The 14529-nt window shown below is 39.3% G+C and overlaps 1 protein-coding gene across 13 annotated transcripts in view; it reads left to right on the top strand.

The window, feature by feature from the left end:
- Positions 1-14166, top strand: part of PRPF18 (pre-mRNA processing factor 18) — a 132619-nt gene extending 118453 nt beyond the window's left edge. For 12 of the 13 annotated variants that reach the window (XM_055296577.2, XM_055296587.2, XM_063610154.1 and 9 more), the window contains one exon: positions 13557-14166. In XM_055296577.2, coding sequence (XP_055152552.2) covers positions 13557-13637 — 81 coding nt within the window. In that variant the 3' untranslated portion in view covers positions 13638-14166. Of the gene's footprint in view, positions 1-253; positions 312-13556 lie in introns of those variants that run through there. The other variant, XM_055296580.2, reaches the window with a different exon arrangement.
- The last annotated feature ends 363 nt before the right edge of the window (positions 14167-14529 follow it).

The following is a 14529-nucleotide window of genomic DNA, read 5'->3' as shown; positions in this document are numbered from 1 at the left end:
AAGCACTGACACTGAAGCCACCTTCACTGAATAAAGTAAAAACCTTTCAACTTTCATATATGTTGGAAGACAGGGTGAAGTATTGTGCTTTAATTACCTTAGCACTGAAATAAAATGATTGCAGTTTGCTTTTTTTTTTTTTTTAAGACATGTATTAGCACGTAAAAGTTGAGCTCATCAGAGAAATGTGGGAGTTTAGTGAAGAGCAACAAACAGAGTATTTTACAATAAATCCTGCTTTGTTGCTTTCAAGGTAAATCTAACATCTACTGGGTTCAAAATGTATGGAGAGTAAAGACTTGGCTTTAATGTACGTAGCATATAACAACACTTATTTAGTCGTGTGACTAGGTCTAAAGTGCTGATGGTTTGTTTTCTTCAAGTTATATATGCTTCACATAAACTTGTTTTTACTGTTGTTGGGCTAAACTTTTCTCCTTAGTGGGAAGAAAATCAACTATAATGTACTGTTTGCCAAATTGTCATAAATCCCAGATTGTGTCTGTAAAATGACTTGCTGGATGATAGTTCTAAAACTTGACAGTGATACTCCGGAAGTTTACTTAAAATTTGAAGTTCACTTAAAATGCATAAAGTGCTTTCAGATTTTGTGCCAGAGAACAGTCATTACCATATTCATGAATTATCTTTTTATTTCACTTCCAAGTGCTGAATGTTAATTCGTGTCATGCTTTATGCCTTAGTCACATGTAATAGCTTTTTAAAATATGATTTCAATCGGACTCCCTCATGTGAACTGTATACAGAGTTCAGATATACTTCTGGAAATTCAAACACATTTCCATTTTTTAATAACCACCAGTGAGTGTATTAAAGGCAGAAGCTTTTAGCTGAAAAAAAAAAAAAAAAAAAAAAAGTTGCTTAGCTTTAACAATAGAAAACAGGTTCCAAAGATTAAATTTGCTAATTGTGTTCATCCATACCGTGGCCAAAGTTCATATGATTAAATCGATTGTCTGAAAGACAGCATTCCTTATAAACAGTGATTTTCACCTCCCCGAGGAGTGATTTTTTTTTTAAGTATACCTAGCATTTATTCAAGAATTCTGGTTTATTTTGGAAGCTGTGTAATGACCTGTCCTTACTCCGTTGTTCTTCCTTTTTTACTGTTCTCTTCCCATTAAAAAAAATTCTTCTTTTGTCCACTAGGTGATTAGAGAAAATTGGTGAGCATACTGTATCTGAAATTTATCTAGGTGTTTGATGTAGACCCAGTGGTATTCTTGTGGACAGGGCAAATCAGGTGGGACTTATAGCTCATTGAGAGAGGGAAGCCATGGAGCATTAAATAATGGACTCATGTCTCTTAGGGTAGATGCTAGAGATGTATGTCAGGGGCCTTAGGGACCTCAGTGCTGTCCTGTTGAACCTTTTAATGACTGACTTGGATGACTATACCAAAGGATGGGTTTATCAGGTTTGCAGACAGCAAGAAACTAGAAGGGATGGAGTATATGTTAAGGTGGAAAAGAAACTGCTATTCTAGAAGTTCTTGACAGACTAGAGAGAAGGGCAGAATCTAAAAATACAATATTTAGGAAGGAAGGCTTACCATAAGAAAATTGGATCCATATACCCATTTGCTTAAGCTAATTTGGGCAGTGGATGTAAAAAAGAATTAGAGGCTGAGCATGGTGGCTCAAACCTGTAATCCCAACACTTTGAGAGGCTGTGGCGGGAAGATTGCCTGAGGCCAGGAGTTTAAGACTAGCCTGGGCAGCATAGCGAGACCCCATTTCTACAAAAAATAAAAACTAGCCAGGCATGGTTGTGTGTGCCTGTAGTCCTAGCTACTCGAGAGGTTGAGGCAGGAGGATCTCTTCATCCTGGGAGTTCAAGGTTGCAGTGATTTGTGATTGCATCACTGCACTTCAGACAGAGCAAGACCCTGTCAAAAAAAAAAAAAAAAGAATTTAGTGGACTAAATTTAGTGTAATAGAATTGGTAGTATGGTATGCCACCTAATAACTTAGTGTAGTTTCTCCAGTACAAGAACATAGTTCAGTGTTGTACCCCGAGAATCTAGAACAATATCTGACTCATGGTGGGTGCTTAATAAATATTTGCTACTTAAATGAATTCATGAGAGAGCAAGAGAGGTGATAATAATTGTTCTTTTTCTAGTCCTCGAGAAAGGAGACTCTTGGTGAGAATCTGGTCAAGAGTTCTAGATCAGCGGTCCCTGACATCTTTGGTGCCAGGGACTGGTTTCATGGAAGACAATTTTTCCATGGATCGGGAGGTCAGGGGGATGGTTTCAGGATGAAACTGTTCCACCTCAGATCATCAGGTGTTAGTAAGGAGCATGCAACCTCGATCCCTCACATGTGCTGTTCACAATAGGGTTTGCGCTCCTGTGAGAATCTAATGCCACACGGATCTGACAGGAGGCAGAGCTTAGGTGCTAATTCTCTTGCCCTCTGCTCACCTCTGCTGTGTGGCCCATTTCCTGACCGGCCATGGACTAGTGCTGGCTTGTGGCCCAGGGACTGGGGACTTCCTGCTATAGAAAATGGCAGAACTTTCTGATGGAAGAGGATTAAACTTGTTTTATACAATTGTACAGATTCTTAGTCAGTGTAAGACAAAGCTTTTTCAGAAAACATTTTTATTTTGAAATATAGACTCACAAGAAGTTGCAAAAAATAGTAAGAAGCTTTTTAATAGGCAGAATTGTCCCAAGGTAGGAGATGGAGGAAGACACCCACCTCTTGATGTCTGGAGGCATAAAACATTGCCCTTTTTGGCCCTTCTGGCCAGATTCCTGTCATTCTTTTCTGCCATTTTCCCTAGAGGCCATTGCTTAAACCTCGTTTCAACTCATGCGCCCAGGAGTCACTAAGATAACGAGTGAGCTGAGGGTTAAATCTCTGGCCTCTGTCTGTCTTCCACTTTCCTACTCCTTATGTAGGTGCAACTAGAAGCTGCATTTCATTTTCCTTTCACCTGTGCTGTAAGAGAAATGAACAGTGCAGAAGCAATACTGAGTGTCAGTGATGCTTGGCCTCTCTGTTGATGAATTCACTTGAGCTGATTGTTACCTTGTAGGAATATGGTTCCCATGTTGCTGGATCTTCCATTTATTTTTTTAATGAGAAGGAAAATCTTGGTTTTTGAAAAAAAAAATTCTCCTATTTTTAAACGTTGGCATCAAATAAAAAAATTAACATTGTGTAAGGCTAAACAGAATGCCAGTTTGTGATCTGTGTCTTAAACCCATAGTGTAACTCAAGCAGAAGAATGTGGCCACCCTATGTTAGAGTTTTGTGAAATTCTTGGTTACAGTTTACTGAGTAATTTACTAAGCTGTCTAAAGAATGTTCCTCTTATTACTTTGGTATCTGGATGAGATTAATTTGAATTCTCCTAAAAAAAAAAGACAATTTATTATGTGAAGTTTAAGTCAAGGGTTGGCAAAATTTTTCTTAAAGGATCAGATAGTAAATATCTTGGGCTTTGTACTTCTTGCCATCTCTAACTACTCACCCATGCAGCTAAGGCACAAAAGCAGCCAGTGGCTGTGTTCCAGTAAAACCATGTAGAAAAGAGGCAAGTGGGCTGAGAACCACAGTTTGCTGCCCTGTAGTAAATGTATGAATGAACCCAAAACCTTTTTTACAGTAAGCTATTGGCTGAGGAGGTAATTATGAAAATCATTTAATAATTATTTCTTTTTAAATTGTGGCATAAAATGCCTCAACAAACATTGTAGTGCCTGAAGTCTGCTACCTTAGTGGTATAGCCCAATGATTCTTGATACGTGTCATGTATCTCAAGCTATAAAACAAGATCTGGAGTTAGAACACTTCCAGCAGGTTCCTTCATGCCTGTTCCCAGCCTGAATCCTCCTCCTCCTATCAGAAGTAACCATTACTCTAACATGTACCATTATTGGTTAGTTTTGCCTGTTCTTGAGCATCATGTAAATGGAAACTTGTAATGTGTGAGATAATTATTTTTTTATTTAGAAATACTGGCGAAAAATATGTCTTATGAAATATGATAGAAAATAATTCAAGGGGCTGTTTGACTGGAACATAGATTTCATCTTTTGGTTTTATGCAAACCTCTGTAGAACTTAAACAATGAAAGTTACTTGAAGTGTTCTATTTCTCACAAAAATTAAATGTACCGCAAGGAGGGTTCTCTCTAGGCAGATCAAAGGAAAGTTCTATAGCTTACTAGCTTGCTTCAAGTCCAGGGTTAGGTAGAAATTGGTGGCAGTAGCTTTAAGGTCTTTGTTCATTCTTCCAAATAGATATGTAACCACTGGCCTAGACTTTGGGGAAAGCTTCTTTTACATAGATTATAGGAAGCTCTGGATTATTTAGAAACTTTATAATTCAGTCATTCCCAGATAGCTCTTGAAAAAGTTCACATCTTGGGCATTCTTTATTTGTCAAGAATAAGGGAAGGAAGGTAGACAGGAGAAAAAGATGAGATGAAATGCACGTCAAAGAGCTGTTGCCCTACCAGAGCTACTCTTATCCTTCCTCACTGTGTTCCCTGCAAACGTGACTTTACCAGCGACACTGGTAGGCACCCTTGCCCTGTGGCTTCTGACTGGAGCAGGTGATGAGAGGGACTGGAAGGTGTTTTGTAGGTTGGAGAAGAATGAGTTTAGGATATTGATTTTCCCAACTTGCTCCCTGGAGGGGCCCCTAGGGTGACTGCATCCCTCTGCCCAAGGCTGTCCCTTCTCTCGGGCGGCTGTCTCCATACAGCTACCCTCCCTAGGTTCCAGTGGCCACTCTCCTCCTTTGCCTTCAGAATTCGGGCTAGCCACAGCTTCCCAGGATTGCCAGCGCTAGGATGCTCTACTGTGTCTTGTTGGTCCTAAGTCTAGCCCACTCCTTTGTAACATCCCCGAAACTACTACCATCACATTATCCAGTTTGACTGCTCGCATCCTCCTCGATACGTATAGATGAATTGATCTATGCACTGTGTTACAGATTCCTTTGGAGGTTAGAAGATTAAGGAATAATAAATAATTTCCATTAAGCTTTTGCTATTACAAAAGGTAAATATCCTATAATATTATTCTCTGGCAAGTTGTTTTCAGTAAGCTTAAGTTTATAAATTTCCTGGTAAAGACATCATCCCAATATTTTATGCCAATTATTTAAATCCATGTTTCAGGTTTTGGCAAAGTTCATCTATACTAGCATTTGCCAAATTTATCTGTCCATGGAACATTTGTGAGTTTGTAATGTGTTCACATATTACCAAAACTGGTATAACAGAAACATTCATGACTGCAATAAGTGATCACAGCTTGATCTGTATGTTGCACACACAGTATCATAGCTGTTGGTAAATGCTCCCATGCCTCAGTGCTCTAATGTACGTCACACACTTGTGGGTCGAGTGGCTTCATGCCACAGCCTGGATTCTGGGCTACGGTAAGCTGTTTCCTAAAGGCAAGTTGTTGCATGATGATAGCTGTCTACCCCCTTAATCTTCCTGGCATATTAAAAGAGTACATTTTTAGAGAAAAACACTGCTAGTATTTATGCTTTACATAGTAATACCTTTTAATGTCATAGAACACTAGCGTGGTTTGGAAACAGATTTGGGGGAATGCTGATCTAAACTGGGCCATGCTGCTTTCTAGCTGGCAGCTTAGTTGATGGTAAAGAGGCATTTTACTGTAGGGTATTAAATCTTACATTTCTCAACCACATGGTTGGAAAAAAAGCCAGACCAGTCTCTATTGTGAAAGCCTGGTACTCACATAAATGAAATATTCCCTCAAATTAGTCATCTGGAGTACATTTTTACTTAATTTTTGAGTTGTTTGTAATTTGGTGTAACTTTCTGTGAAATAAACCCTTGCACTGGAAACTTGTTCTTGTATAGAAAACAAAAATACAGAGAAGTAGAAAGAGCAGCAGAGTCTGTTTCTTACCATAAACTACGTGGGCAGTTTGAGTTAGTCTGAAGCTGCTTTCTTTAGTTTTTTGATAAGTCCTCCAGATACTGAAGTTTTTGTATGTTTAATACTTACAGTGGGCTTCTTATTAGAACCAGCATGCAGTTGCCCTTATCTGCCGTCATCCCAAGTGGCTGAACCCAGATCAGTAATTTAAAAGTCTAGAATGGGTTGTATGGATGAATTCAATTTTAACAATATATTTGTGTGAAAAGAGTTCCCATAGGCCAGGCACGGTGGCTCACGCCTGTAATCCCAGCACTTTGGGAGGCCAAGGCGGGCAGATCACGAGGTCAGGAGATCGAGACCATCCTGGCTAACACGGCGAAACCCCGTCTCTACTAAAAAAAAATACAAAAAATTAGCCGGGCGTGGTGGCAGGCACCTGTAGTCTCAGCTACTTGGGAGACTGAGGCAGGAGAATGGCATGAACCCTGGAGGCAGAGGTTGCAGTGAGCTGAGATTGCACTGCTGCACTCCAGCCTGGGTGACAGTGCGAGACTCCGTCTCAAAAAATGAAAAAAAAAAAAAAAAAAAAATGTTCCCATAGACAGTGTTTGAAGTATTGGCCTTTTAATGTATGACTACAGATGTTAGTTGAAATGATAGAAATGTACTTACTAAGTACTCATTTTTTGAACATCACATTTCAGGTCAAATGAGCATTCCTATAGCATGAAGTTAGGATTCATTTTTAACTTAAGTATTGCATATTAATGCATTACTATATTAGAACTTTTGCAGTTTATGACAGAATTTTAAATAGCTGGGTGGAAAATGTCACTCATCTTGTTTTTTTATTCTTCACGTTCTTAGGATGTACCACTAAATGGATCTGTGCTTTCCTCTTTAAGTCTTTGTCTCATAGTGTAGACTAGCAAAAGGTACAGAAATAATTGATTTAACAAAATCTCTTTATACCTAAATATAAAGATTACTTATAAACAAAATATCTTCCTCAAGTTCTAATGACATATTAAAGAGGCAAATCAAGGCAAAGAATTGTGATTGTAGTGTGGTTTGGTTTGGTTTAAATAGTTTTTGTTTTCTGCAATAATAAATTGCTAATCTTTTTAGTGGATGCAGGTTGGTTGTTTTAATGGTTTATTGATTTCTCTGGATATAAAGAACTTTAATTATCCAGGATATATCCTATATCATGCTATGATACACCAAACTATATCTGTATCTGGTATTTGTATATCATATCTGGAACATTCTGTATTACTTCCATTTAGACTTAAAAATTGTGACATACATAACATAAAATTTACCGTCTTAATCATTTTTATGTGTACAGTTCACCAATTAGATATTTATTTATTTCAGACAGGGTCTCATTCTGTCGTCCAGGCTGGAATGCAGTGGCACGATCTTGGCTCACTGCAACTTCCACCCCCCAGGTTCAAACACTTATCATGCCTCAGCCTCCTCAGTAGCTGGGTGTGTGCCACCATGCCTGGCTAATTTTTTTGTATTTTCGTAGGGACAGGGTTTTGCCATGTTGGCCAGGCTGGTCTCGAACTCCTGACCTCAAGTGATCTGCCTGCCTTGGCCTCCCAGAGTGCTGGGATTACAGGCGTGAGCCACCGCACCTGGCCTCACCAATTAGACTTTTAAATGCAGAACATTTTCCTATAAACACATTGATATTTGAAAAAATGAATATAGCTAAATATTGTATGGGAGGCAGTCATTAAGGAACCAATCAGTTCCCACTGTAGAAACTAGAAAAGCTGGGGACATGGGGGATATTAGGCACTTCTGAAAGGCCAGGCCATGGGGGAAGGCTGAAAAGAAGGAGTGGTTGAGAATTAGGATAAGTAGACCAGAGGTTCCCTGCCCAAGTGGGGCTCCCCGCCCTCCTCCCACTCTAGCAGAAAATCGAGTTGCTTTTGGATGGATATGTACTGCTCAGGAAGGGTAAGATATCATACTGAAAACAGGAAAATTAAGTGGAATATATAATACTGACAAGTGAGACCTTTAACTCCTGGATTCCTCTGATGCTGGCAGCCAGGGTTCCACCCCTCAGTCAGTTGGAGGATTCTGCTCTGTGAAACTGACCCAAGAGAAAGGATCTAAGTTACTAACACTTAAGTGTTCCTTCAGTGAAAAAACCAGCTTGCTGCCCTGTCATCTGAAAATGCAGTCCTATGGGCAAGCCCCACCCATTCAGGGAGTTTTTCCATTCAGCTCTGTAGTGCGTTACTCCTCAGCATGAATGTTCACCTAAGATTCATCAGACGTTTGGAGAAAGTCTCCAACATGAAAACAGAGACCAAAACACACACACAGAAAAAAAGACCTTCAGAGAAACAGAATTATAGTATAGAGAACAGAAAAAAATTTCAATGAGAATGATAATTAATATCCTTAGAGGCCAAGCGTGGTGGCTCATGCCTGTAATCCCACCACTTTAGGAGGCTGAGGTGGGAGGGGTGCTTGAGACCAGGAGTTCTAGACCAGCCTGGGCAAAATAGATCCCTTCTCTACAAAAAATAAAAAAGTTAGCTGGACGTCGTGGTGCATGCCTGTAGTCTCAGCTATTCAGGAGGCTGAGGTAAGAGGATTGCTTGAGCCCAGGAGTTTGAGGCTGCAGTGAGCTAGGATCGTGCCACTGCACTCCAGGATGGGTAACAGGAGTGAGGCCGGTCTGAAAACAAAACAAACAAACAAAAAAATTCTTAGGTAACGTTGTAGCCAAGAAATAAGAACATTAGGCTACAAAAAAGTTTCAGAATCAAAATGAACTCTTAAAAATTAGCAAAAATTTAAATCAGCAAAAATTTAATAATTACATTAGTGGGTTAGAAGATAAAGTTGAAATATGAAAAGCAGGAAAGGTAAGAAAATGAGAGTCAATCTATAACATTTATAGCCATTACAACAGAAAAGGGAAGATAGGAAATAAAGAATTAATGCAAGAAAACGTCCCAGACCTGAAGGACATGAGTTTGTAGAATAAAAAGAATTCACTTAACACAGAGCAAATGAATAGGAAGAGTTCACATCAAGGCACAAAAGAATGCAGTGTTGGAAGGCCAAGGCTAAAGAGAAGATTTCAAAGACTTCAGAGAAAAGGTCACTTACAAAGGTGCAGGAATTAAATACTGTCATACTTCTCACTAATAGCCCTAGAAGGTAGAAGACAGTAGAGCAGTACCTTTGCAATAGCTAGGGAAATAATGTCCAACTCAGAATTCTCTTCCTTTGTGAGCCATCAAGTGAAGGGTAAATACAGCGTAATGACATCTCCCATGCACACGTTCTCTGTAGTCATTATCGTCATAGCTGACACCTATGTAGTGCTTACTCTGCTTCCCTTCAGCACTTTACAGCAACAATATGAGATGGACACTCACATTTCCCTGTTTTGTAAGTGGGGAAGCAGGCGTAGAGAAGTGAGTTCTCAAGGTCACATGGCTCGTCAGTGGTAGAATTGGGATTGGAATGTGGGCAGTCTTGACTCTACCTGAGGATGTCCTCCACCCAAACAAAAAGATCCAAGAGCTGAGATCCAGCACAGAGCAAGGGCAGAGGAATCCCCAGGCTGGAGGTGCAGGGATGTCATGCTCCAGGATGGTAGCAGTACAAGTGGGTCCAAGTTAGAGTAGATGGATGAAGGACTCCAGGAAGAAATGGAAGAGCTTATATTCCTTGGTGTGTCTGATCAAATCCCGAGTGATGTTTGGGCGTGCGAGGGTAGTCTCATGTTGGAGAATGGATTAGAAAAACAAAACAAAAAGAGGAAAAAAACTTATGAGAGGCCATCATCATAATATGTTATGTGGGTTTGCTTTGAACGATACTTATGTAGCCTTTATAAGGAAAACCCTGAATATTGATTTCACTAAAAATGTGGTTTGGGGAGGATGGGGGGAGAAAGTGCTTTTTAGGCGTGTGCGTGCATATGTGGGGCCAGTGGACAGTGGTGTAAGAGTGAGATATCCTCTGCTTCATAGTAGGAAGTCGGGAGATATCACTAGTATCCGTGGTGGAAAAACCAAGCACTGTCAGTATAGTATTTAGAAATACGGCAATAAATGCCAGAGGAAACACTTAAAACGTTTGAAAAGCGGTGCCTCTGGAGAGCTGGAATTAGGATTTGGAAAGAGTGAGGTGGTGGACTGCTATTATTTGATACAAGAATGGTGTGATTTTTTTCCCCCCCCTCAAACAACATACACACAAAGCCCGGAATTATCCTTTGCTTTTTTCTTCCTGTCACAACCCATATCCTATCCATGTCAAAGCTTGATGGTTCTATATTCAAAATATGTCTGGAGCCCGATCCCTTCTCACCACCTTCCTTGCTGCCACTCGGTCCAGCCACCACCTCTCATCTGGATTATTCCAGTGTCTTCTCTCTGGTCCCTGAGCTTCTCTTATTGCCCCTCTCCAGTTTCTTACAGCATTCCCCAGACTGATCCAGTTCACATACAGTCAGATCGCGTTGCTCTCTTGTTCAGAGCCCTGCAGGGGCCCCTTCCTAGTTCACAGAGTCCAAGCCAAAGTCCTTCAGGTTGCCCCACATGCCCACATAACCCACTTCCCTGCTTTGTTTTCTCCAAAGCACTTAGCATCATTGAACATTTTTTTTTTATGAATTTATTTTGTTTCTTGCCTGTCTTCCCTTATCACAATTCAATCTCAGAAGGGTGGGATTTCTTTCTGGCTTCTTTGCTACTGTGTTTTCAGAGCCTAGAACAGTACGTATAGTAGGCACTGAATAAATATTTGTTAGATACGGGTATTGCCTTTATAAAAATTAAAAGCCAATTAAAAATACCACAAGTTTTTAAGCCATTTGCCATAAGCTAAGCTAAGCAGCTCATTGTTTTACTGGCGTAAGCATCCATAAGCAGTTTGAAACTGAAATCCTGAGGGGGCTAATTGAAAAGATTTGTTTCCATCTGGAAAACAACCATATGCTGTCCTGAGATTACACACCTATCTCTGCCATGCACTCTCAAACCTTTTTAGAAAAATTTATCACACTGCTCTGTGGTAACTACTTATGACTAGAACGATTGAGTTTCACAACCTTTGGCAGCTAAGATTTCAGGGAGAACACTAGTATATGTTTTTAAATCATAGAATCTGCTTAGTGAGTATAAATAGGCATCACACACATCTTCTATAAGGAGCACACACCGAAGATTCCAATTCTTCTAACGTGGGGAAAACCACCTCCAAGGCAAACCATCAGTTTGCCTTCCACTTGCTCATAACAATTCTTGCCATGCTGTGCTGCTGAGTGAAGCTATTTGTATTTCATCAGGGTGTTCTCTTGCCTGACTTTGCCCCTCTTCTCACCTATTCCTTCAGGAACCTTAAGATGCCAAATTAGTGCTATCACCTATATTTCCATGGCTACCGATCACAGTTCTGTATACACATGATTAGAATTCGCAACAGGAGAAGCTGGACTATGTGATGGAATGGTCTTTATCCCAAAGCAAATACCTGATTACACAGGGTACAACAACAACAAAAAGGAGCAAGGTGAATTACGTGTGCAAAAGCCCTTCTTATGAGTCAGTTGAAAGACAACCTCCCTCCACACCCCTAATTCCTAAATGGGCAATCCTTGAATCCACCAAGGACTTTAAATACTTCACAGTCCTGTTTCTCTGATGTGGAATCTGTTAGATTATGGCTCCATTAATAGAAGTATGTCAGTTGTCCCTTAATATCCTCAGGGATTGGTTCCAGGACCCTGCAGATACCAAAATCTGGATGCTCAAGTCCCTGATAGACAATGATGTAGTATTTGCATATAATGTACGCACATCCTCCTGTATACTTTAAATCATCTCTAGATTACTTACAATACCAGCACAATGTAAATGCTATTTAAATAGTTATATGATATTTATTTGTATTATTTTTTATTCTTTTTTTGTTGCTGTTTTTTTCCGAATATTTTTTAACCAGGGTTGGTTGAATCCGTGGACACATAACCTGTGGATACTGACTGTGATTAATATTTGTGTTGTCTGCTTACTATGGGACCAACGAGATTTTGCAGGGATTTTTGTGTTGTTTGTTTGTTTTGGCGATTTTATTGAGCTTAACAGGTGTTAAGTTACGTAGATTTCAGGAAGACCTTTGGCAAAGTCTTTCCTTGTAAACAAGGAAATGTGTGCATTAATGAATTGCACAGTGAATAGGATTCATTGCTGGTTACAGACTCTTCCCAAGACCCTTTTGGAGAGAGCTCGATTGTGGCGTGTCTCAGGTCTCTGCCCTTGCCCTGGCCTGTTTGCGTAGGGTATTGAGTATTTGGATAATGACTTAGAGGACATGTTTACTGACTGGTGGATGAGAAAGCTAAGAAGAATAACTAAAGCTAAATGTCGACCAAGGATTTTAAAAGATCAGAGACTGAAGGATGAGTTGAAAGAGACAGGATGAAATTGAATAGTGATAGTTGTCATCAGCTTAAAAAATCTGACTATAAAGTTACACACTGGAGAACTGGCCAAACTGCTGTAGAGACAAAAAGCACTTGAATTTTGTGAGATCAGTGGGAATTAGGTGTGTGTATTGTAGTTGTCTAAAAACAGCCAAGGGTCTTGGTTACAGTTGCCAAGATACAGAACAAAAGTAGTGCAGTCACTGCTTCTAGTGATTTCTGCAAGAATGGCCAGGTCACACTTGGAATGTTGTACTCAGTTTTTACTGACATATTAAAGTGGTTTTATTGTGTAATATTTGGTACATTCAAAAGAATACATGTAAAACACAAGTTATAAAGCAACTAATAAAATGAATGTCTAAAAGCCTTATTCCCAGTTTAAGAACTAGAACATTCTGAAAACCATTGAAATGGTATTTTCCTTCCATACTCGAGAAGTAACCATTACCTTGCACTTAAGTTTGTCATTTCCTTTCTTTTTGAAAAACAGTTCTACCATGTTATGTGTGCATTTCTAAGCAATACATTTTTTTACTTGTTTTTGAATTTTATGAAAAGGGTGTCACTGGAAGTAGTAACACTTCATGCCACTTGCTTTTTACTTTCGACATTGCTTCTAAGATTCATATACATCGGCCTTTCCCAACCAGAGCCCCTCATCTTGACCACAGAACACAGAAAATAATTTGAGTGTATTTTCTCAGTCCTCCAAACATGATACATAAATAGTCTCCTAAATTTTAGATGCATAAGGGAGAAGTTACCTCATTACATACAATGGACGCCTTAGGCTGGGCAGTTAGAGCTTAATTCTCTGTTGGAACCTGGTTGAGACGGGCCGAATTGTTACATGTAGCTAGAGTTAATTCATTTTTACTGCTGTAAGATATCCCATTTGTGAGCACACTAAAGTTTTTTTCATATGTCCTCCTATGGATGGAAATTTGGATTGTTTCCAGTTTTTTGGTTGTTATTGTGAACAGTTCTGTGATGAACATTCTTGTGCGGATCTGCAGGTGCACAGGAAAAATTTCTCTAGGCATATATCTGAGTGAATTTGCTTGGGTCTGCTGCATTTTAATGGGGACATTGACAAACTGATACGAGTTCAGAAGAAGGCAGTTAAGAATAATTTAACCATGTCATAACCAACCTTTGTTTTCCTTATTTTCTTAGGGATTGAAGAGGCTAATGACCATTTGCCAGAAACACTTTCCTACAGACCCATCCAAATGTGTGGAGTACAATGCACTGTGAGATCTGTGTATGGTGTGTTAATAACAATGAGCAACTTATGGAAGCAGGCTGTGGACTTCTGGAATTACCAACAGGAATGAGGAAAGAAGAAAACTGGAGTTCCAATCTCTGAGTTCTACCTGATGTAACTCTTGATTGGTTTTAAGAACTGTGTTGGACTTTATTTCATATCTGACTGCAAGCTGATTTTTCTTTCTTGCTTTCATTTTAATTAGTCCAAAATTAAGTTTTAAAGATTTTTCCTCACAATTTAAATCTGTAGACAACAGAAGGGAGTTTAAAATGACCTTTTTTTAGTTGACCTGAAAATTGTGGTTAGATGATTAAAAAGAAACGTTTGAGGATGGACTTAATTATTTCAGTAAAATATTATAATTTGCCTATTGTCTTTTATGTAATATTTATATAAAATGTTTTTATATATTTCAAAAACATGGGACCATTGAATGAAACTTTATAGTCCTTAAATGTTGTTGAACTTTTGCTGTCTTGCAATAGAATTTGAATGTAAATATTATTATTGGTATAACTCAAATGTTATTTTTCTTGCATTTCAAAGCTTGCTTTTATTTTCTAAGAAGTGTAAATTTTAGTATTTGTCATCTCTCAGGACAGATACAATTAACAGGAAATAGAAGTTTGAAGAAACAGAGATGGTGCATCATAGCAAACTAAGTTCAAAACAGAATAACCCCAGTGCATCAAGGTTAAGGTGGGACAGTGGTTTGTGATGCCAGGGAGAGTGGGGAAATTGTGATGATGCTGGTAGACCTGGGCAGACTATGTTCCCAGCCACACCCGCCAACAGAGGAGGAATGTGCTGGTACTGATGTCCCCACCTGAGAGTCTGTCCTGGCCTTGGTTTTCCACAGTGAGGGCTCGTTCTAATGTT

This window comes from Symphalangus syndactylus, chromosome 10, assembly GCF_028878055.3.
Source record: "Symphalangus syndactylus isolate Jambi chromosome 10, NHGRI_mSymSyn1-v2.1_pri, whole genome shotgun sequence".
Lineage (NCBI taxonomy): Eukaryota > Metazoa > Chordata > Mammalia > Primates > Hylobatidae > Symphalangus > Symphalangus syndactylus.
Note: the sequence above shows the minus strand (reverse complement) of the source record. Positions and strands in the feature narration are given on the sequence as shown.